Source organism: Pinus tabuliformis, chromosome J (assembly GCF_031772625.1).
Source record: "Pinus tabuliformis cultivar Carrire ecotype Pingquan chromosome J, CPIR1, whole genome shotgun sequence".
Classification (NCBI taxonomy): Eukaryota; Viridiplantae; Streptophyta; class Pinopsida; order Pinales; family Pinaceae; genus Pinus; species Pinus tabuliformis.
In genome coordinates this window covers 169,567,837-169,593,131 of record NC_142295.1, presented here as the reverse complement: position 1 = coordinate 169,593,131, position 25,295 = coordinate 169,567,837, and the positions used below count along the sequence as shown (strand labels likewise).

At 38.5% G+C, this 25,295-nt stretch overlaps 1 protein-coding gene across 1 annotated transcript in view; it reads left to right on the top strand.

Annotated features, from left to right (window-relative positions):
* Window positions 1-25,062, top strand: part of MDAR4 (monodehydroascorbate reductase 4) — a 122,994-nt gene extending 97,932 nt beyond the window's left edge. Inside the window, exons 4-8 of the mRNA XM_089377433.1 lie at window positions 21,930-22,048; window positions 22,296-22,515; window positions 22,778-22,896; window positions 23,502-24,274; window positions 24,471-25,062. Coding sequence (XP_089233559.1) covers window positions 21,930-22,048; window positions 22,296-22,515; window positions 22,778-22,896; window positions 23,502-24,251 — 1,208 coding nt within the window. The 3' untranslated portion in view covers window positions 24,252-24,274; window positions 24,471-25,062. The remainder of the gene's footprint in view (window positions 1-21,929; window positions 22,049-22,295; window positions 22,516-22,777; window positions 22,897-23,501; window positions 24,275-24,470) is intronic.
* The last annotated feature ends 233 nt before the right edge of the window (window positions 25,063-25,295 follow it).

Below are 25,295 nucleotides of genomic sequence, written 5' to 3'. Positions count from 1 at the left end.
CTTTAATATTTACTTTAAAATAATATAACCACTTTTTATAAATCGTATCTTTACGATCAATTGGAATACCCCAAATCACTTGTTAAGATTTTTTTAAAATAATATTATAATATTTTTTTCCTTTTTAAGTATAATCCCTTTTATAACTTCAACCTTTCTTTTGAACTTGAACACTTACTCCTTTTTTTTGTTAATTGATATTTTAATGCCTTACTTTATATGTTATTTTTGTATAGTCGTGAGACCAAAGACTTCACTGTACCATAGTGCTGGAGAGATGTGATTGTATGGTATTCTAAAGAGTCGTGACTGTATAGTATTCTTGGCAAAATAGAGTACACAAAATTTAGATTTATAGAATTGTACGACATTTGAATGATTTTAGTTGTTCAATTAGTATGGTCACAACCGAAGACAATGTGCAGGTTGTTGTATGGTGTTTCAAATTGGTTTGTGGCTTGAGTAGGGTGGACAACGAAACTACGGCTCTATTGGTGGCTTGAGTAGATGAACGACGAGACTGCAGCTTGATGGGTGGCTCGAGTAGAGCGGACGACGAGATTGCAGCTTGGCTGGCAGCTCAAGTGGGTATGCTAGTGGTCGTGGCTCTCGCAAGGCAGACAAAATGATGGCTGCGTAGTGCTGGAGAGATGTGATTGTATGGTATTCTAAAGAAGTGGACTGTATAGTATTCTTGGCAAAATAGAGTACACAAAATTTAGATTTATAGAATTGTACGACATTTGAATGATTTTAGTTGTTCAATTAGTATGGTCACAACCGAAGACAATGTGCAGGTTGTTGTATGGTGTTTCAAATTGGTTTGTGGCTTGAGTAGGGTGGACAACGAAACTACGGCTCTATTGGTGGCTTGAGTAGATGAACGACGAGACTGCGGCTTGATGGGTGGCTCGAGTAGAGCGGACGACGAGATTGCAGCTTGGCTGGTAGCTCAAGTGGGTATGCTAGTGGTCGTGGCTCTCGCAAGGCAGACAAAATGATGGCTGCGGATGGACTATGGTGGTTGGTGGCTCACTGCGATTGTAGGATGTTGCGGACAATTGTGGGTTGGTTGGCTGCCTTTGCTTTTTTTTGTATTTTGTTTTTATTTGTTTTTTTTTTTAAATTATATATATATATATATATATATATATATATATATATATTTATATATTTGACCCCTTTTTTTCTTCTCTATTCCTTTTTTTTCTTTATATATATGTAATATTTTTTTTACGTTTTTTTTAAATGGTCGAAGGCTTGACGGCAAAATGGAGAACGTCCAAATCTTCCGTGGCTAAAAGCCTCAATTGCAAAGGCAATGAATTTGATGAAGAGTTGATGGCCAAAGGTCGGATTACGCTGATTTTCTGAAGCGGTTGAGCTGCCAGAGGTCCGAACAACTCTGATACCAATGTAATGAATAGGATTCATTTACTAGTTAGGTAATCCAAAATATTGGAATATATATATATATATATATAGTTGAAGAATATGATTTGGTTACAATAGATATATATACCTAAGTGGGTAGTGGGTACCCCTTCATGAACAGTCATGTCTTTTGAGACATGCCTCCTCAATATCTAATCATTATTAACTATTAAATATCAATTATTTATATTCATAACACTATGCCTTTGTTGAACTGAGTTCCAGGGAAGTTTTCTCCCTGTTGAACCATGCAATCATTATTGATCCAAGATTGAAGCAACACCTTGAGGTGTTCGTCCTCTCTGCTGCTATCCTTGCCCCATCTGAGATTGTATATCCCTGTAGCTTCACTTCATCTTTTCCAAGATACCTTAGACCATATTCCAATGTGCCTCTCAAGTATCTCAACACATACTTCGCTGCTACCCAATGCACTTGCCTCGGCTCCACCGTGAATTGGCTCAAAGTGTTCATAGCAAAATAGAGATTTGGCTGGGTGTTGACCAAATACCAAGGAACCTATCAATTGTCTGTATAATGTGGGATCCACCAACTTTGAATTGAAGTCAAAGTCTTCTTCAGATTGGTGATCAAAGGTATAGCAATAGGTCTACAATCCTCCATCTCAAATCTCCTTATGATCTCTACTACATACTACCTTTGACCAAGGAAGATCTCCCCTAACCTCTGCCATACTTCTAACCCCAAGAAGTAATACATCAACCCATTGTCCATCTCAAATTTTGTAGCCAAGTCTGCCTTGCACCCTACTGTGAGACTTTTGAACTCGTTAAAAGCAAATCATCCACAGACAGTTTCAAGATGAGTGGATCATCTCCAACAAGTATGAAGTACAAGTTGGGATCTGCCTCACTCTTGGTGAAGCCCATGCTTAGTAAATGCCCATCAATCCTGGAGTACCACACCTTGGGTGTCTGCTTGAGTTCATATAGGGCCTTCTTCAATTTGCACACAAGAGACTCCCTCCCATGTACCTCAAAGCCCTGAGACTGCTCCATATACACCTCCTCAATCACCCATTGAGTAATGTTGTCTTGACATCCATCTGATATATCCTCCACCTCATAACTGAAGTAATAGATAAAACAAATCTAATGGAAGTATACTTGGTGACTGGATCAAATGTCTCCCCATAGTCCACTCCCTCTTTCTGGGAGAATCCTCTCGCCACAAACCTCACCTTGTATTTCTTTATGTTACCATCTACAACATGCTTGATTTTGAAGACTCATATGGAACTCACCACTGACTTGCCCTCTGGTCTAGGTACAATATCCCAAACATCATTGCCCATAATGGAGTTATACTCCTCCATCATGGCATCTCTCCAAATCTGCTTGTCTGCTACCTCCTGAAAACTAGTAGTCTCAGAATCAATAATGCTACTCATAAGTGCCACGTAATTTGGAAATTTCCATGGATAATGCTACTCATAATCATCCCTCAATAATCAACAATTCTACTCATAATTTGCTCCTAGGAGCCTCCACATGCTCTTGAGCATCGCTCAATCTCTGCTCAAACCATTGAGGTCTCTTGACAGAATTGGTAGGGTGCTGCTAACTTGTCCTCGTCACTTGAAGTTTGAGCCCTTGAAATGGAAGTAGCCGATGGACGCTACTCATCCTTTGGAGCCTCTTGCTCCTTGTCTTTAGTCATTGGAAGTGGCTCATGGGACTTCCTAAATGCTGGGTCCTCCTTGTACTTCACATCCTGGCTGACAATTGTCTTCCTCCGTGCTGGAATAAAAATCTTTTATGCCTTCGAAGTCTCATTGTATTGTACAAATATGCCCTTCCCTCCTGAGGGTTGCAACTTTGTCCTCTTCTCTACAGGAACATGGATATACATTGGACAACTAAAGATGAAAAAGTGCTCTATCTCTGGCTTTACCCTTGTGAATGTTTCCTTAGGAGTCTTGTCTCTCACGATCTTGTGAGGACTCCTGTTCTGAACATAAATTATTGTGTTGCATGCCTCTGCCCAAAGAAATGTAGGAAAATTTTGGTCATGGATCATTGCTTTGGAAGCTCCTACATTGGACTGATTTTTCCTCTTTGCAACCTCATTTTGCTGAAGGTTGTATGAGACTGTCATCTCCCTCTTAATCCCTGCCTCCTTGGAGAAATCTTTGAAGTCATTGGAGGTGTACTGTCTCCTATTGTTTGACCTCATGACTTTGATCCTCCTCTTTGTTTGGTTCTCCACCTGGGCCTTGAACTCCCTGAATTGACATAAGACCTCATCCTTGGTCTTCATAAAGAAGATCTAGGTCTTCCTGGAAAAGTCATCTATGAATGTGAGATAGTAGAGAGACCCTTGTACTAATGCCATCAAAATCGACCCACACACATATGAGTGAATGAAATCCCAGATCTTCTTGGACCTACTCTTGTTGTTTGGAAAAGCAACTTGGCATTCTTTCCAAGTGAATACCCTCTATACATGCCTTATTGTTCAACGCTGAACTATGGGAGACTAGTGACAATATCCCATAGAATTGACAACACCCTGTGGTGCAAGTGTCCCATCCTCTTGTGCCATATCTCACACAGGCTAGCACTGCTATGTACCAAGGCCTGTACTGGCATCCCTTGCAACATGTAGAAACTAGCCTCTCTAATCCCAATGACTCATGTTGAGTCAAAAGCTAAAACTAGTTCCCTTTGGACATGAGTACATGTCCCTTCAGAAATAACATGACAAATCCTTTTTCCTCCATACCTAAAATTGAGAGCAAGTTCTTCCTCAACCCTAGCACGTATAACACCACCTTAGCCCCCAATGGCCCTCCGGACTCGAGTTAGAACATGATGGTTCCAACACCCCTCATTGCATACTTGGCGTCATTGCCAACATGCACATGTAGATTTGGGTCCTTTTTATCAAATTACTGAAAATCTCTTGTGTTGTTGTCATGTGGCATGATGCACCATTGTCTCTAGGTACCATGGACTCCTAGTGGTGGTATTGGTCGACAAATAGGAGACCAACGAGAAGTCCTCAAATTTGGTTGCAAACTCTATAGTGTCCGTAGATGCCTTCCTAGGCTATCGACCACTATCGCCAATCTTTACTTTCTTCATTAAGCGTCTATGAAGCTAGATTTAACTATAACAACAATATAATACAAAATTTGTATGCGAATAACAACAAAAATAACATTGCATATTCTATATTCTTTCATTACCCATGTAATTAAATGCATCACCAAAACATAATGCATTCTACAAAGAGATAACCACAAACACTTATATGCAATTAGAGCCATGTCCACCAAACTAGTCGCTGAAGAGCAATTTTCCACCCAGTGGTATGAATCAATGATAGATTCCACCCACCAAATACTGCCAAGGCAAAGGAAGCCCCTACAAGGCTCAAAGCTCACTCAACCCAACCCATTACTCACATGACATGGTTGATTTGTTCACCACATAACAAGCACTCTAGGTCTTCATTCATCCATCAAACAATCACGACACTCTCTTACATTGCCTCGCACAACATAAGGAAGGCATTCCCTTTCTTTGCTCAACAATACCTCGAGAGTCTTATTCCCTTCCAGTGTTCTTCAATGGAAGGCAATGTTGAAGAATGCCCCCCATGTTGAAGAATGTAACTAGGTTCAATGTTCATAATTGTACTTGAGTCATGATGTAGTATATTTATCAAAAGAAAGAAAAAGAAATTTTATTATTAATAAAATTGACTTATTAAAGCATGGGTTTCATGCTTGGGTCAATTATTTTTAGGTTAAAGCCTCCATTGCGGTGTTCTAGGGTTTGTGTCAAGTGTCCTTGCCCATGTCATAATGTAAATGTTAGCTCTGCTACAATTTTGAACTGTTGAGAGTCAAAGACAGCTTTGCTTCGTTGTATTATGTTAAAAGAAGGCTTGCTGCAGTCTTGTCCTCCCCCTCCTTTGTTTTCTCATATGCTCTTCACTTCCGCTGTTCCTATTCTCCTTCAAAATCCTTTTCGTTCCCCGTTTTCCCTGTTTTCTTTCAAATCTAAGTATGAATCCTTTTTCCCCTTAAACCCGCTTTTCTTTGTCCCCGGGCGCTTAACACATGAACCTGTGCCAATTTAACCCTCTGTCGCTTTTTAAATCTCCACCGTTGATCGCCCTGATCTAACGGTCTCCGCGTTTCCCGCCCGACGGTAAACTTCTTGCACGTTCCTTGTCTTCTGACCGTCCATCGCGAAATCAACGGTGGACGCTTCCCCCGATCGCGCGACTTGTGCGCGCATTAACCCGTGGGGGCGGTGGTTTCCCGCTGGCACGTGTTACTGTTTTATTGGATTGCGAGGGGTTATACGGAAACTGCCCGCCTCTGATAGGCGGTGCGGGGAATACCGCCCGCCCGCGAAACCGCTTTTCCCCGCTCGTTAACGTTTGCGCTTCTCTGCCACGCGATAACCGTTGGATCTGCCACGGGCAGATCTAACGGCTCACGAAACCGCCTGTCGCCTGCTAGTTAACTGTCGATCACCGCTGCCACCCGATTGCCGTCGGATCTGCCCAATCGCGATCCGACGACCCTCGTTTCTCCATTCTGTTTCCTCCCGATACCCATCATCGAACAATCTCCGCCGTTGATTTGTGTGATCCGACGGCTGAGCTTCGTTCCTCTGTTCATTCTGCTCCCGCCATACTGTCTGTACTACCCGCAGCTATTCTTTAATCCTCAACAACTATATTTAAGGAAAGGGATGGCCGAGAAGAAAAAGGACGGCCTCGAGCAGTCAAATGCATTTACCAGTTATGGAATTTCACTCATACAACGCTTCATCTGCTCGAGGAGTACAACAGAGTACTAGAGAAGGTCAAATTCATGCGCAGACACAGTCAGATCATGGCAGAGGCCCATTCCAAAGAATTAATAATGTTGTTGGCACATTATTATCTTTCCTTGTATAGTGTAGCAGAGCAATTTTGTAAACAAACTCTATATAAACCCAAAAAGAAGATCTATTGAGAGTTGATGAGTGTTATTTTGTTGTAAGCTTCAACTTCTGGAGACTGTAACTATTGTGATACCTGCAGCGTTTGGTCTTCATTTTCAGCTAATGCAAGCTTCTTTTGCTGTTAATTGCTCACTTTCCACTTCTTCTTCTTTGTTCCAGGCTGTGCCTGTTATGCATTTATTCGTGTGCTGTAGATATTTAGCATTAGAGGGGCTGTCATTCCACCTCTGTGTTAGAATCTAGCTTGTATCATTGAATGTTTATGCAGGTTTCTATTGTTTTTAATGCCAGAGAGCTGTCATCTTGTCTGTGCATTAAGGAATAGATTTACAGACCTTTTAACTGGTTGCAACTGGCCATCACAGGGTCCTGTGCATCTGCTGGTGTGATCAATATTCTCCATCATCACATTTTATTTAAAACTGTGAGTAATTGGTGGTCTAAAGCCTTGTAGTCTGGGGGTGTTCACCCATGTCTGGGGTTAAGCACAGAGGAAGTGGTTATCTGGCTTGAATATGCAACATTTCTTTCATTCATCCACCATTTTCAACATTTTTGTTGAGTTTGTAATGTTCCCAAGCATCTCTGATATACAACCTAGGAGAGTTTCTTGGGGTGATAACATTAATTGGCATCGTTGCCGGGGAGAGGAGAATCGAAGCTCAGGTTCCCTCGGAGAACGACACAGTTTCAGATTTTGATGATAGACAAAGTCTGGGCACATAATTTGGTTGTAATCATCTATCTGGCGACTCCACTGGAGGAAGACCATCATTTGGCGACTCCACATTGAAGTTCTGGTGCAGCTGGTGAGGCATGCTCGGGAAAATCCTTAGAAACCATCAGCTGAACCAGTACCTGATCCTGAGAAGATTGTTCAGCAGAAGAAAATATCGCAGTAAGGAGCATCAGGACCAGGTAAGACTTAGAAATTCCATGTATCTCTGCTAGTGAAAGTCACCTTCAGAGATTCATAAAGCTTCTTAGTCAATCATTTCCTTTTGGACCTCAGTTGAAAGAAGCATCCATGCTGTCCATCATATTCCTCTATTTCTATCATTCCTTTCATTGATCCATTCCACTCAGTCTACCAGTATCCTTTCATATACCCTAGTCATGGCAGGTCAGCAAGCCCTTACAAAGATAGAAAGAATTGTTGCTGCTGGGTATGGACCCTTGGTCTTGCCTACGCCTTTGAATGCCATGCCTGTAGGAGATTATCAAGAATTTATGCCAAAGTTTACTGGTGCAGAAGGAATATCAGCTGAAGAGCACCTTGAGTCCTTTTATAGTTATGTTGATAACCTAGATATCAATGAAGAGGATGTCTGGATGAGGGTTTTTGTCGAAAGCCTAGATGGGGAGGCTAGAAAATGGTTCAAAAATTTACCCCCTAGGTCTATTGCAGACATTGAGGCCTTAGATAATGTGTTTTTAAAGCACTGGGGAAATAATAAAGATCTGCTCTTTTATCACGATGAATTTGGGAACTTGTAGAGAGAAGATGGTGAGCTGCTGTCTGATTTTAACATCAGGTTCAATCATATGTACAGCAGAATGCCAACAGAAGTAAGACCCACCCCTGCTTTTGCCATGCTCACTTATGCTAATGCCTTTGATTCTCAATTCTGCCTGCTGTTAAGAGAAAGAAGATCTGCTTCTTTGGCTGATATGCAAAATGCAGCCTTTGAGGTAGAAGCAAACATCATTGCTGCAGACAGACTCGAAGGTGATGATGAAAGGAGAAGTCAGGGAGGTGAGGCCTCATCATCCTCAGAGCTTGAGATCGATGAATTAGCTAGGATGATTGAGTTTTTAACCTCTGAAGTTTCCAAACTAAAAGCTGAGCAGAATTCTGAGGTGGCAGGAGCTCATTGTTCCATTTCTTTTGCAACTCCAAATCCATACAGAGGAGCAAATGAGCATTTGCAGATTTTGCAAAGAAATAATGTTACAAATGAAGATAAAAGGGTGAAGACCCTTTGTCAGAATATAGTCATGGAAGAAGAGCAGCCTGAAGAGGAGGAGGTCCATGGTTTGGAAGGTGCTCCTTTCCTAACTAGAGCTGCCTGTGAAGAAGCATTATCAAGAGGCACTGCTTGTCAGTTTGTTGTGCTTGCAGAACAACAAGCTTATCAGCAGCAGCAATCAGCAGAAGGCACCTTCATCCTCCAAGAATCTGTGCCCGAAGCCAGCTCATCTTCACATGGCTATGAAGATTTGCAAAATCACCAGCCTGCTTTTGTCCCCTGCCCAGTGATCAATAAGGGAGAGGAGAGCTCCCTATCATCTTTTGTCCCTCTGTCTGCTCAAGTAAAAATCCCTCAAAGTTGTCACTTAAACACTGAGGCAGGAATTAGCTCTACTCTCAAGGCTGAGATTGATCACCTCAGCTTTGATTTTCTGAAACCTGCTCAGGTGGCCTCTACACAGATTGAAAGGGCAGCTTTTCAGATGATAGAGGAAGAGGGTGTACAATTGTGGGACTCCTCCTTGGATGAGGATTGTTCAAAGAAAGATTCAGGAGCAGATAATGTCCCTGTGTCCCCTACACAAGAATACAGTGGTGCATATTTCATATTAGTTGTGCAGACTACAAAAGACACAGACAAGTACACAACAGACATGGTTATTCAGCAGGTGTACAGAGGCTCCCAAGAAGAACATCCAAGGAAGAAAGCACACAGAAGGGAGATGAAATTTGATCCATATCTACCTATCAAGCTCAAATGTCCTAAACTGTTTGAGGTAGAGGATCAAATAAGTCCTGTTTTGCAGCTCTATGATGAAGGGGCCGAGAGCAGGAGAAACAATTTTGATGGCCTATTAGTTGGCCAATTTTTGAGTAATTATGTTGATTGTGAGCAGTTTCTTTTTCAGGTTTCTATTGTAGGCTTAGTTGACTCCATGCCCAATGGATACTAGGCATTATTTTTGAAGCTGGTTTTCTATGAAAGCATTGGGCTGCAGTTCTTAAGACCTCACAGGGAGGATCACATCCCCAGAAGGAGCCAGTGTTAGCTCTGCTACAATTTTGAACTGTTGAGAGTCAAAGACAGCTTTGCTTCGTTGTATTATGTTAAAAGAAGGCTTGTTGCAGTCTTGTTCTCCCCCCTCCTTCGTTTCTCATATGCGCTTCACTTCCATTGTTCCTATTCTCCTCCAAAATCCTTTTCGTTCCCCGTTTTCCCTGTTTTCTTTCAAATCTAAGTATGAATCCTTTTTCCCCTTAAACCCGCTTTTCTTTGTCCCCGGGCGCTTAACACATGAACCCGCGCCAATTTAACCCTCTGTCGCTTTTTAAATCTCCACCGTTGATCGCTCTGATGTAATGGTCTTCGTGTTTCCCGCCCGACGGTAAACTTCTTGCACGTTCCCTGTCTTCTGACTGTCCATCGCGAAATCAACAGTGGACGCTTCCCCCAATCGCGTGACTTGCGCGCGCGTTAACCCGCGGGGGCGGTGGTTTCCTGCTGCCACGTGTTGCTATTTTATTGGATCGCGAGGGGTTATACGGAAACCGGCCACCTCCGATAGGCGGTGCGGGGAATACCGCCTGCCCGCGAAACCGCTTTTCCCTTCTCGTTAACATTTGCGTTTCGCTGCCGCGCGATAACTGTTGGATTTGCCACGGGCAGATCTAACGGCTCCCAAAACCACCTGTCTCCCGCTCGTTAATTGTCGATCACCATTGGCCCTCGATAGCCGTCGGATCTGCCCGACCACGATCCGACGACCCTCGTTTCTCCATTCCGTTTCCTCCCGATACCCATCATTGAACGATCTCTGCCGTTGATTTGTGTGATCCGACGGCTGAGCTTCGTTCCTTTGTTCATTCTGCTCCCGCCATACTGTCTGTACTAACCGCAGCTGTTCTTTAATCTTCAACAACTGTATTTAAGGAAAGGGATGGCCGAGAAGAAAAAGGACGGCCTCGAGCAGTCAAATGCATTTACCAGTTATGGAGTTTCACTCATATAGCACTTCATCTGCTCGAGGAGTACAACAGAGTACCAAAGAAGGTCGAATTCATGCGCAGACACAGTCAGATCATGGCAGAGGCCCATTCCAAAGAATTAATATGTTTGTTGGCACATTATTATCCTTCCTTGTATAGCGCAGTAGAGCAATTTTGTAAACAAACTCTATATAAACCCAAAAAGAAGATCTATTGAGGGTTGATGAGTGTTATTTTGTTGTAAGCTTCAAATTTTGGAGATTGTAACTACTGTGATACCTGCAGCATCTGGTCTTCATTTTCAGCTAATGCAAGCTTCTTTTGCTGTTAATTGTTCACTTTCCACTTCTTCTTCTTTGTTCCAGGCTGTGCCTGTTATGCATTTATTCGTGTGCTGTAGATGTTTAGCATTAGAGGGGCTGTCATCCCACCTCTGTGTTAGAATCTAGCTTGTATCATTGAATGTGTATGCAGGTTTCTATTGTTTTTAATGCCAGAGAGCTATCATCCTGTCTGTGCATTAAGAAATAGATTTACAGACCTTTTAACTGGTTGCAGCTGGCCATCACAGGGTCCTGTGCATCTGCTGGTGTGATCAATGTTCTCCATCATCACATTTTATTTAAAACTGTGAGTAATTGGTGGTCCAAAGCCTTGTAGTCTGGGGGTGTTCACCCATGTCTAGGGTTAAGCACAGTAGAAGTGGTTATCTGGCTTGAATATGCAGCATTTCTTTCATTCATCCACCATTTTCCAACATTTTTGTTGAGTTTGTAATGTTCCCGAGCATCTCTGATATACAACCTAGGAGAGTTTCTTGGGGTGATAACAGTAAATAACCCTTCTTGGGAATTATTTGTTAAGAAAGAAATTTATTTTATATTAAAATGAGTCTTCTAGGCCTCCTCCACTAAGTTGGCCTCAAAACTGGACAAGTCGGCCTAAAATTGGGTAGCATAATCACTATATAAAGGCACCAACTGAACCTCATTTGTTGCACACACAACAAGTTCAATCTGCAGTAACTAGGCCAAGAAAAAGTGTGAAATTCAAGGAAGAAGGAGAAGAAGGATAGAGAAGGAGTCTTTCAAGGTGTTGGAGAATGTAACTAGGTTTGGTCTTCATAATTGTACTTGAGTCATGATGTAATATATTTATCAAAAGAAAGAAAAATAAATTTTATTATTAATAAATTGACTTATTAAAGAGTGGGTTTCATGCTTGGGTCAATTATTTTTAGGTCAAAGCCTCCATTGCAGGCTTCTAGGGTTTGTGTCAAGTGTCCTTGTCCATGTCATAATGTAAAGAACCCTTCTTGGGTATTATTTGTTATGAAAGAAATTTATTTTATATTAAAATGAGTCTTCTAGGCTTCCTCCACCAAGTCAGCCTAAAACTGGGCAACAAAATCACTATATAAAGGCAACAACTCGACCTCATTTGTCACACACACAACAAGTTCGATCTGCAGTAACTGGGCCAAGAAAAGGTGTGAAATTCAAGGAAGAAGGAGAAGAAGGATAACAAAGAAGGAGGACTCTTTCAAGCATAAAAATCGAAATTTTTTCTCTCTTTCCCACACATGTGAAGCTGTGTAGCTGCTGGAAGGGGGCCGAAATTTTGCAGTAACTGGGAGACCGAAAATCTGTTGTAGAAGGTTGAAAAACTGCAACTGGGAAGTCGAATTTTTAGATTATTGTTGGGTTGAAGCTGTTAGATAAGAAGAGACTACTATATCATCTTGGAAGGCTGACTTGGTGGAGGAGGAAAGTCTATTGGTCTAGGGTCTTGGTCCATCTCAATTTGAATTACTAAAGGAAGAGTTCTTGACTGGGTTTTCCCCTATATAGGGGTTTTAGACCTTGTTGTCTGCTTACATCTAGTGTCCCTGATCTTCATATTTTGTTTTTAATAATTGCTTGATGAACTAAGATAAAAGAAGAACATAAGAAAGATACAAAGAATACAAAGATATCACAAGTAATTATCAACTAAAGAAAATCTTTTTGCCTTTCTGATTTTCTAACATGGTTTCAGAGCTAAGGTGAAAAGGGAAGAAAAAGGCAAGCTAAAGATCTATTGAAGAAAAGGATCAAGGAAAGATGATTAATGAAGATCATATAAGGAGATAAGTCTACCATCTACAGGAGAAAATACACACTCAATGAAGGGAGAAAATAAATTAGAAGGGGCCTTCAACTACAGGGCCTGAAAAAGGAGAATAGATATCATTCTCGAAAAGAACAAAGTATAGATCTTGTTCAAGGAAAAGTCAAGAAGCTTATTAATGAATTAAGTAATGCAGAGAAAGCGAAGTTTAGAGAACTTGAAATCGTGGCTATGAATCTAATAGTGGATGGAGTTAAGGATAACTTAATTCCATACATATCCAACATAAATTCCGCTCAACAAATGTATGAGGCTCTCTCCAAATTATTCACAATCAAGAACATTGGTCAAATAGCAAGCCTCAAGAATGAATTAAGAACTGTTAAGATGACAAATGATGATACTATTTCATCATACTTTATAAGGATATCTAGAATCAGGGATGAACTCCAAGCAATAGATGAAGTTGTCCCAGAAAAGGAGCTCGTAATTACTGCCCTTCTAGGACTACCTAAATCTTGGAGTGCTTTTGCATCAGGACTTAATAGTTGGAAGGATACTCCAACATTTGAACAAATGTGGAATGCATGTAGTCAAGAAGAAGCCAGAATATCGATGGTAAACAACAAGGAGGAGGATGAAGAAGAAAACACCTCGAATGCTTATTTTGCTCATCACAAAAAGAAGGGAACCTTCAAGAAGTTCAAAGGACCAAAGAAGAAAATGGACCTATCCAAGGTTGAATGTTACAATTGCCACAAGATGGGACATTACAAGAGTCATTGTCCTGAGAATCCAAGAAATAAGAAGAGAAATAGGGATCAAGCAAATGTCACTGATGAAGCTCCATCTAAGAAAAACAAGACTGAAGAAGAATCAAAAGTCAAGGACTTATACTACTAAGTCCTCCCTTTCACATATCCTCCCTTGGTCTTCTATTCTAAGTTCTGAATTTCCTTTATGTTTTGATTTCTAAAATTTGTAGGTCTAACATGTTGTGTTAAGACATTTTTGAATTATTTTTATAAGTTGTAGGTATCCCTCAAAGATTGGATTAAGAGGGAGCCTCCATCATTTACCAAAAGATAAGTATTTTATTCCTTGTCTCCTCTTTTGTGTTTAGTTTCTATCTCATATCAATATATTTCTGTATTATATGCTAATAACCTTTCTCTTTATATTTTTCCTTGGCTAGGAAAGATTTCTAATTGCTCTAGGGTTACGAAGGAGACTTCAAAGAATAGACTTGAAGCATGGAAAAAGTTCTAGTACAAAGAAGCCCTTCAAGCATTGATGTCCTACAAGGTTTGTTAAGAAACAACTTAAGGTATGTCTTAGCCTATAAGCTTTGTTACAAAGTTCTCTTCATATAAAAGGTATATTCATTCACTTTTAAATTTACTTTACATTACTAACATTGTTATGCCTAGGGTTTTGAATTGTAAGAGATTCTTGATTGGGTGATTAATCATTAGATTGAATCTACCTTCATTATATTTCAATCATTCGTATGGAACCTTAAAAGGTTCTCTATAAAACCCTAACCTAAGGGTATGTCTATAAAACCCTAGTCTACTTAGGGTTGATGATGAAGTCTAGAAATTCTATTCTCTTGATGTTTAGAGTCTTGGTATTGTTATAAAAACCCTAGTCCTTTAGGGTTTGTTGTTAATGTTTAAATAAAACCCTAGATCTTTAGGGTTTGGAAAATTAGGGTTTATAAGCCAAACCATTGTAATAGTCATAGGAATGAAACTCCATGTGTATATTCATCTATCTAATCGAAATCCTGGTCTTGTCAAAATTGTTGTATTGATGTTTGTATCTTGGGTATATCTAGTAGATATTAATGTGTATATGTAAGGATGTTGACCTATTTATTGTTCTAGAATACCCTAGTGAAGATTGATATTTTAGGACTTGATGATATTATATTTTGATGATGAAAATCTAGAGATTGCATCAAGCCCTAGTAGAGTCAATCATAGAATATATTTAGTAAAACCTTAGATGCATAATACTACGATTGATTATTATTTGATCTACTATCTAAGGTCTTGTATCTTGAAATGGAATCTAGGGCTTATGACAAAACCCTAGTAAGAAGTTGAAATCTAGCATACAAATAAATGTGTTTCTTATCAATTATGAACCTAACTAGGTATTTGATGTCTAAAGTCCATATGCTTCCATTGTATTGACATAATCTTGATATAGTTAACTTCATGATTCGATTTGTATTTGGTTGTACTTGCTTTCGAAGATTTGCAGGTACATAATGTTCAAGCTAATGAAAATGTTCATATAAGCACGATGAAGGAAGTTATGATTAAAGATGACCTTGATGCCATAAGAAGGAATGGAGCCATGAAAGATTCTTCGAAGAAGAAAATGGTTAATCTCCCTAAGTTGAGAGGGAGTCTGGATGGAAGAAAGGATATATCTCCCTAGTTGAGAGAGAAGGCACATTATGACAATGAGTACTTTGAATTTTGAAGTAAGCAAAATTACTATCGATAAAGGTTCGTGATTCATGAAGTTGCAAACAAAAGATTTGAGTAGTACTAAAGGCTATATTTGGTGCTGCTCAAGAAGTGGTAGAAGAAATCTTTCGACAAAATTGTATATAACTTGATATAAGCAACATCTGAATGAATAAGGACCTCGAAGGTTTGTGTTTGCTTTTTTGTATGTTTGAAAGTTTATTATTAATTGGGGTTTGTGTTTGTATAGGTAAATCTCTCCATAAGAAGGTCAAAGCATGTTTGAACAAGTGGATATATCTAGTTTATTAGGGAGAGTTGAAGCATCTAATGGCAGATGCTTGGGAGGACATCTGGCCGGTCCGTGTGTTGATGTCTAGATCCCGAAGAGGGAGGGTCACGTTGTTCTTGGAGCTCTGACCTTGGATATGCACCTAGATCCCTAAGTTGATGGTTAGTTAGTAAGCCTGATGGTACCTAGATTGGTTGAAATCTTTAGTCCATCTTAGTCCAACCCAGATAGATAACCTTGGTTAGGTATCTAGTCTGAGGCAGTAAGTGTGCCAAAACTCTTCGTAGTTCATTTTGGAGATCTTCCATGTACCTTTATATATAGGTAATTATGAATACTTCCCTAGTTAAGAGGGAGTGTTGAAGAATGTAACTAGGTTCGGTCTTCATAATTGTACTTGAGTCACGATGTAATATATTTATCAAAAGAAAGATTTTTATTTTTTTATTTTTTATTATTAATAAAATTGACTTATTAAACCGTGCGTTTCATGCTTGGGTCAATTATTTTTAGTTCAAATCCTCCATTGCAAGCTTCTAGGGTTTGTGTCAAGTGTCCTTGTCCATGTCATAATGTAAAGAACCATTCTTGGGAATTATTTGTCAAGAAAGAAATTTATTTTATATTAAAATGAGTCTTCTAGGCCTCCTCCACCAAGTCGACCTCAAAACCGGACAAGTCGGCCTAAAACTGGGCAACAAAATCACTATCCAAAGGCAACAACTCGACCTCATTTGTCACACACACAAGTTCGATCTGCAGTAATTGGGCCAAGAAAAAGTGCGAAATTCAAGGAAGAAGGGAAGAAGGATAGCAAAGGACTCTTTCAAGCATAAAAATCGAAATTTTCTCTCTCTTTCCCACATGTGTGAAGCTGTGCAACTATTGGAAGGGGGCCGAAATTCTGTAGTAACTGGGAGACCGAAAATCTGTTGTAGGAGGTCGAAATACTGCAACTGGGAAGTCGAATTTCTAGATTATTGCTGGGCTGAAGCTACTAGAAAAAAAGAGACTACTATATCATCTTGGAAGGTTGACTTGGTGGAGGAGGAAACTCTGTTGGTCCAGGGTCTTGGTCGATCTCAATTTGAATTACTGAAGGAAGAGTTCTTGACTGGGTTTTCCCCTATATAGGGGTTTTAGCCTTGGCTATCCACCTACATCTGGTGTCCTTGATCTTCATATTTTGTTTTAAATAATTGCTTGATGAACTAAGATAAAAGAAGAACATAAGAAATATACAAAGAATACAAAGATATCACAAGTAATTATCAACTAAAGAAAATCTTTCCGCCTTTCTGATTTTCTAACTTTGTGGTCATGTGGCATGATGCACCATTGTCTAGGTACCATGCACTGCTAGTGGTGGTATTGGTCGACAAATAGGAGACCAACGAGAAGTCCTCAAATTTGGTTGCAAACTCAACAACCTGTGCTAATGTTGCTATCTGCTGTGACTTCCTCTTCTGCTTCTTCTTCTCTGGAAATTGTGAAGCATAGTGCCTATTCTTGTGATAAAGGAAGCACTTGATTCTACTCAAGTCCTTTTTCTTGTTCGACTGTGAATTTGACCCTTCACCTTTGACCTGTTTGGTAGAACCCTTTCCTTTTCCTTTCTTGGCTTGACCCACCAAGGCTAAGTTCTCTTGTCCACCTCCTTTCCTGCTGATCTTAGACTCTTCCCAAGCCTCTTCTTGAATGCAATCATCCCAAAGCCTCTCCCAATTGGGAAGGTGCTCTCGAGCATAGATCCCCTTAACAAATGGTTCCCAAGACTTGGTGAACATTGAGTGCCATGTTTACTAGTTTTTACTACACGTTTTCCTCCAATTGCTGCAAGCTTATCACACAATGGGTGATCTTCACGAAGCAGATGGTCACGTTGTTCGATCTTGACATCTAGATGGATCTTAATTTATTCTTTAAGATCATCTTCGAGTTCAAATTGTTGCTTTAGAATAAATTTACTAGAGCTTTAAACATTCCCCTGGCTGTCTTCTTCTCTACCAAGTGAGGGATCAAATGATCCTTCATGGCATCTGTGATGACTCTGGGCTTTAATATCCTTCTTCTTATGGGCTTCCAACAGTGTTTGATCTGTTGGTGGCTGAATCTTCTTATAAATGATTTTCGAAAGATCATTCTCCTTCATCAGCAAGGTAACCCTTGCTTTCCAGGGTAGGAAGTTAGAAACCCCATCCAACCTATCCTCAAACTTGAAATTGGTAGCTGCCATTTCCAGATCTAAACAAATAAAACTGCGTGTGCTCAACCCTTCAAGTACCCACAAGAAAAATACTGTTGTTTTCTGCTGTGCAAATTAAAAAATCAATGTCCTACTATTTAGAAATGCTTTGATACCATGTTAATTTTCTAACCATAATAAATGACAAATTGTTTCCTACCAATTTTCCTTGATGTTCTAATTTAACGTTTTAGCTTGCTGAGCGAAATGTACTACTAGGATTTTAACTAGTAAATTAATTTAATATGTGTTGGTCATATAATATACTTTCTAGTTGTCACGAGTTTTCAGGCCATTAAGAAGCCAAATATCTTGAAACCTAAAGATGCATGTCAAATAAGTGACAAGGTACAGTACCTAATGTATGTAAACATTTATAACATGCTTCAGACATCTGTAAATCTCATTAATATGCATAAGATCATACCTGCAGCTTTAATTTGATTTTTATGATTTTGAGGCCCTTCTAGACCTGTAGGATAAATGGAACTTGTAGGCCCTCCTAGGCTACTGGCCCTTCGGCCAGGATCTATTGCACCTACAAGCCCGTCAGTCTGCACCAAAGTATGTTAGACAGTCCCACGTTATTTTTTGGAATATGGTACGGATTAGTAACATGTTGATACGATACTGTGCTCATTGTGGGAATGTTGATATCTTACAAAAGGATTTCTACAGTAAGCAATATCTATTGTATGATCTCATGCATTCTATTGTTTAACATGTTAGTAGGCATGGTGAGTTGAATTTGTTGGAGAAAATGGCTGAGTAAGACATTGTTACATATTCTCCTGCATCTGTTGATGGATTTTTCATGCTTATATTAATACAGGGGAAGCTTACTTGGACTTGATCAACCTATGATATCATAGGCAGGTTTCATGTTCATGTGCCATTTCTAGCTTGAATGTCATTGTCGTGTTGATATTCCTTTGGGATGAATTCTATATAACTCGAATGCCAACTGAAGAAAGGTTTCCTTGCAATTAAAAGAATTGGTAGCTACCTTGATCTGCTTTGTCAGATTGATATTCTACTACAAACAAGGTCTGGAGTTCTCAAACGCAATAGGTATGAGAGCTCTGTATATGGAGGGATCAGCAGACTCATCTTGGTGTTTTTCAATATCTGTCTTCTTAGGGTACTTCCCTTTATGTCTTGAAGATGGTTGTGTGTCAAAGAACTATTATGAAAAGGAATCCAGGGATTTTTGGTGTTTGTGTCTATGATAATTTATGCAAGCTTGTGTGAGGCCCCACATCTGTGAACAGTAAGGCTAAGTTGTGGATCTGGATATGGGAAAATTTTGAACAGATTTGACTAAGACGGACAGGATATGGCATTTGGTTAAGATGGACAGGATATGTCATAGACATATATAGATACCCCCAAAATACCAAAAACAGAAATGCAATTTCTTAATTTTATTTTTATCTTCTTTAGTCCATGAAACACAGAATCCATGAAACTGTATAATTTTTTGTGTTCTCATTTCCCCATTTTTAGGCCAGATACAGTGTGACTTTTTGTATTGTGCAATTTTGATACAGATTACAGCTGTATCCTGTTCCTTTCCAGATACAGATATGTATCTTGTTGGATCTGGATCCGACAAGTAAAACCACATATTGCAGGCCGTGGACCAGTGAATCCGGTAATTTATTGTTAATGTTGTACTCAAAATACAATTATCTTTACACTCAATAAGCCCAGATGTAGGAACAATAGGACATTCTGATAAGAGATTGCTTCTTCTATGTAAGGACTAAATGGTAATTCTATCCTGTTTTTTGTGTGATGAATGTTTCTTGAAATTTTTCAAAGGCATCCAATAGGAAAGAATATGGGAGAGAGCTTCCAAGGTATCACATTTAAACAAGGTTATTAAAACTAAAGTAGTTGCATGGGGATGCCTGATGGTTTTGATTGAGTGAATAAATAAACAATTCCCAAAAGATACAGTTTGGCAAGATAGTGAAAACTTTACGTGTTAAAGTGGCTTCAATTTATCTCGTTAGTTAAGTCACTTGTTCTATAAAGTTAATGAAATATTGGTTCTACAAATGGTCTCGACTCTTCACCTTCGATTGTTTTACAACTCATACTGCACAGGGAGAATTTTGTGTTAGATATTAATCATATTTCCACTGCTTTTGAGTTAGCAAGCTTGCAATGCTTTTTTCCATTGTCTTCCATTTATTTAACTAGCGGTGTTTCTCATTTATTTACAGATCTCAACTAGAGAGCTCTAAAAGATTTGATTGTCCACTCAGTTAACTCTTTGTTACAGCCTACATTTTATTAATTATTCTGCTAGTGTAAGCCTTCGATGTTGCTACAGTGAGACAACGAAAACATGTGATATAAGACAAAATGTATTTATTATTTTCAAACTGATTAAATTTTTAAGTGCATACTTTCATATTTGTTGAAGTTTCAAACATGGGAAATTAAATCATTGGTTTATCAACCATTTTATCCATCAATTTATGTATCCATTTAAATATATATTCTGTTTCAAATCAGCTAGTTTAACTGTTTAAGTAATGAGAGCTGGTATTGTTAAGCAGATTCACAGACTTAAAATGCCAGGTCAGATGACTTGGACTTTGCAAAAATCAGCATAAAAGTTGGGACATTAAAAAGTACATACAATATCAAAACTTCAGAAGAAAAAAATCAAGGTTTTCCAGTTCATGGAAATCTGTCAAATTAGATTCTACAACTGCAACATAGACATAATCTTATATAGATACTGCGTAAATTTAGTTTTTGTAGACATAAACACTGATCAATTAACATTAAAATTTCAAATTGTTTAAATGCTACAGAGATCAAAGTTTATTAGAAAACACTTCAAAATTTAAATGTACAATGTGCAGATGCCTTGGATGATGGCACAACATAGACATGATCTTATATAAATATCAAATAATTTTGGTTTTCATAATAGACATTAACACTGAACAGCTAATATCAAAATTTCAAATAGTTTAAACTCTGCTCAGTGTAAATTTTATATAGGGAATACCTTAAAATTCAAATGTACAATGTCCAGACACCATTGATGATGCACTGTAGCATAAAATGCTGTGCGAATTAAGTTATGTTTTGAAAATGCAGCTTCTTTAGTCCCCAGCAAGTTTTGGTCTCCAAATGGATTCCAAGTCTTTTGACAGCTGAAAACTATTGTTCAGTCCAAAACAACAGAGAACACAGAAAGCAGTGAACAATGCAGAAGGAAAAGAAACCTTGTTTTTCACTCTTATAGAATGGCGAGCTGATTCAACCATCAGAAAGGAGTGCTTGCTGAAACTCACAGAGTATCACTCAAACCGGCTTTGGCTGGAAGTTCGAACTTGGCTCTTCAAACTTATCAGCTAAGTAGACTTATGCACAATGCCATGAAATCATGAGCAACTTCACCAGCTGCCTAGCGAATTGGTCTCCAAATTCTTCATGTTTTCTTGTAAGAACTTAATGGGATGCTTGCATGAATCTTCTACGTTCATCAATCCACTCGCAAACTAAATAAGCTTTCATGCTACACATACACACACCCACACCGCTAACACCTAGGATGGTATTCTGATAATAGGTTCAGCTTCTGATTTTAAATGTTTTTATGGTGAAATTAGCAATGTTTTATAATTTTTTAATATTTACTCGTGTATTATTGCAGGGGATCTGGTTTGCATAAAGCCTCCCTAGTTTCAGATCCCACCATTTGAAATCTTGTAATTTTTCAATTGCATTGTGTAACCCAGCAAATGTTTGTGATAACAATTACATCTCTGCAAATTGTATATCAATCATGAAGTGTCAGTCTCTAAGCAGCCTCCAAATCGCTTAGTATGCATTCAACACAATTCCATCTTTTCCTTATTGGTTATCTTTTCTTTATATTTTCTATTTTTGAAGAATATAATATTTTTAATAGTACTTACATTGTTAGCTAATTACCAGTACAGAAATTTAGATTGGGATCAGGATAACACCTTTGGAGTTCTATGAATGAGTAAAGGCCAGAATGCCATAAAATGACACCGTGAAAACCCCAAAATGCAGAGATATATGATCAATATGCAAAACTATGAAGCAGATAACAGTAAATACCTCCGATTAAATAGAAGACATTTACTGATATGGATATTAGGCTTAAAAGTGCATGTTGCATAAGGTTCATAAAGACCAAACTGTTCTTTGTGAAGAGCAATGACCAAAGTTTGAACTAGCTTTCTTAGTGCAATATTAATTCACATTAGAGTATGGTGTTATTAACATAATGCTTTTTTCATTGATGTTGCTCTCTATTATTTTCTGGTACTATAGACAGATATGTTATTAACTTATTTCATTTGTGTTGCTGTCTGTGCTTTTTTGGTACTGATAGATAGATCTTCTGACTGTGCTTTTCTAGGAATTGAGTTAGTTCTTGGGACCTCGATAAAGTCAGCTGATGTGAGGCGCAAGATGTTGCGGACTGCAGCTGGAGAAACCATAACATACAAAATTTTAATTATTGCAACTGGTGCTCGGGTATGAACTTTCTTTGAAATGGAAGCCTCTTTTTTATCTGAGGGTTTGGACTTTCCCTTGATCCTTTATGTACATCCATCTTTTCTTGCATACACACAAGTAAATGTGAAAGACAGCTAAAACACATGCTTGTTTATCTTCTGGTGCTGCTTATTATTGACTACAAAAATGTGCATGTACTGAATTCTCTGGTTGCTTCCCAAGCAGGCTTACTGATATTTCTCTGTTGATTTATGTACTTGTAAAGGTGTTCAAGCTTGAGGAGTTTGGAATAACTGGATCAATTGCTGAAAATATATGCTATTTGCGAGATTTAAATGATGCAACCAAGCTTGTGAATGTCATGGCATCCTGTGCTGGGGGCAAAGCTGTTGTAATTGGTGGTGGATACATAGGCATGGAATGTGCTGCAGCCTTAGTAACCAATAAAATACATGTGACAATGGTCTTTCCAGAGAATCACTGCAGTACGCTTACTTTTCTATCACTAACTCATACATAATGCAGTTTTTCTTCCCATTTCCAGTGAAAAATGCCACATGCTGGTGATTTCATATTACTTCAGGGCACTTTGGATGATTATTTATGGTATCCCTTAATTAATCTCTTAGATCACCTTTTGCACACAATTGTTGTATCATATTGTAAAACTTTGGGGGTACTAGAAAATTATTACAATTTTTTTTTCATTTGATAACCATTGGATCTTGTCCTACGTATGGCTTTCAGTGGCACGGTTATTTACACCCGAGATAGCAGCCTTCTATGAGGACTACTACAATAATAAAGGTGTTCAGTTCATTAAGGGTACTGTTATGTCTTCTTTTGAAACTGACTCGCAGGGTAAGGTGAGTAGTGAATTGTCATTGATTTATTTAGTTGCAATTTAGCTTAGAATTTAGCATAGTATGCTGGGTAAATTAATATCTGAACTTACAATCATTATATGACCAGATTTTCCTATTATTGAACCATGTAGAAGCAGCTAGTCTTCTATTCATCAATAAGTTTTTGTTTCTGAGAAGCTTCACAATGAAAGATACCTGTAACATGATATCGATTTGTATTCATGATTCAACAATGAATTGTTTCTCTTCTAGTTCATATGCTGACTGTATTATGAAACCTACTTAAACATGGAGGAACACATTAAGTCTATGAGTGAAATGCCAATTCAGCCTATTTGACTGTTAGCCTGAAAATTTCGACTTTTTCACTTAATAGTAAAAAAGCAAACTTAGTTTTGTTTCCAAAAATAGCTGCTTGCAATGTTTCACTTATCAACCATGGAAATTCACTAAAATTCATCTTGTTGCATATCAGTTGTTTGTTTTCTTTTATCTTTAAACACAACAAACAAATTTTGGTTTGTTATAGGCTGCAGTTCTTTGCACGCCAACACTCTTGTTCTCTGGTGACCTGTGATGATATTTTTCATGCTTGACATAACCAGGTGGTTGCAGTAATTTTAAAGGATGGAACTTCCATAGCTACTGATATGGTTGTGGTGGGAATAGGTATTAGAGCAAACACTGAGTTGTTTGAAGATCAACTTGCCATGGAGAAAGGCGGCATTAAAGTCAATGGGAAAATGCAAACAAGCAATAGTTACACATATGCTGTGGGAGATGTGGCAGCATTTCCTTTGAAACATTCTGGAGGGATTAGGAGGCTGGAACATGTAGACTTTTCTCGTAAATCTGCAATACATGCTGTTAAAGCAATAATGTCTCCTGATACGACCGATGGTTTTGATTACTTGCCATATTTCTATTCAAGGGTTTTCACACTTTCTTGGCAGTTTTATGGAGATAATACTGGAGATGCTATCCATTTTGGGGATACAACCCAGGGCAAGTTTGGTGCATACTGGGTGGACAAAGGACATATTGTTGGAGCATTTCTTGAAGGGGGCAGCCAGGATGAATATGCTGCATTGGCAAATGCAACGAGATTAAAGCCATTCGTAAGTGATAGAACTGCACTCTCGAGCCAGGGAGTGGAATTTGCCCTCTCTCTTAAGCAAGCTCCTGTGCAGGATTTGGTTGGAGTGATGACTAGTAAAGATAATCTTTTGCTTGGGAAAGCACCATATACTTTACACATTACTGCTGGGCTTTTTGTTGCTGTTGCAGTTGCCACATTTGCTTATTGGTATGGAAAGAGGCGGCACAGATGGAAAAAATATAAATTGCAGATATGATGGCTGCTGCAATTACAAATATGGTAAAAGTTTCTTTTGGCAAAGTAATTATTTGATATTAACATCCTCGACAGTGTATACCCTTTTTGGGTGTAGGTAGACATAAATATTAAATATATGGTGTTGTAGATTTAAAACAGCAATAGATTTAAATCAGATTACTGTTTCTGTTTTCTTGATTTGAAGATGGAAATCAACTGATTTGTTTGTTTGCTGCAGTTAAACATTGTTTTTTCTGTGAACGTATACTTGTCCATGTTCCAGCCTTGCAAAATTGAGATGTACTTGGAAGCATGGAAGCTATTAGCATGGAGAGTTTTCTCATACTAGTAATAATCTTTCCAGTATGAGAACGCACCAAAGTGTTTGCCTCTCTGTTTTGTATGACAATCAAGAGTAGAATGTATGGTATGAAAATAGGGATGGGGGGAATTTATTACAGTGGCAAGAGTCGAAACTCGTTATGATTTATTTTTAAAGCCCATGAACTCAGCCTCATATCTTAAATGCATGGACTTAGAGAGCTATCTTCTAAGATTGCAATGCAAAGCTGGTCGGAGCTATTGTTTATGTGAAATGTAGCCACCAAAGTAAGGCATTGGACTGGGATTGTATAAACAAAAAACTGGGGATTTATCTCCTGAAAAGTCACATTATGCATTTTGTGCTCAGATATTGGGATCATAATATCTGTAGTCTTGTAAAGTTTTTCAATGTCCATATTATAAAGATTATGATATACAAAAAACATGGACATCTTGTACACAAATATTTCCCTTGTTAAATAAAGATCCACACTTTATTCGCCTTTCTTCTGTGCAAGCATAAACTTTGTCAATAATCATCAAATGACACCTTTTAGCAGCCAACTAAAAACTAACCAATTAAGGCAATTGATTATAGAGTTGCTTACTTGAGATACTATTGAATATTGTTACAGGTCCAAAATTAAAGGTGTAACTTATAGATTTTTGGATTTGTGATTTCGCTTTGTATGAGGAGAAGTTAGAACAGAATCTGTCAACATTAAAATAAAGTGATACA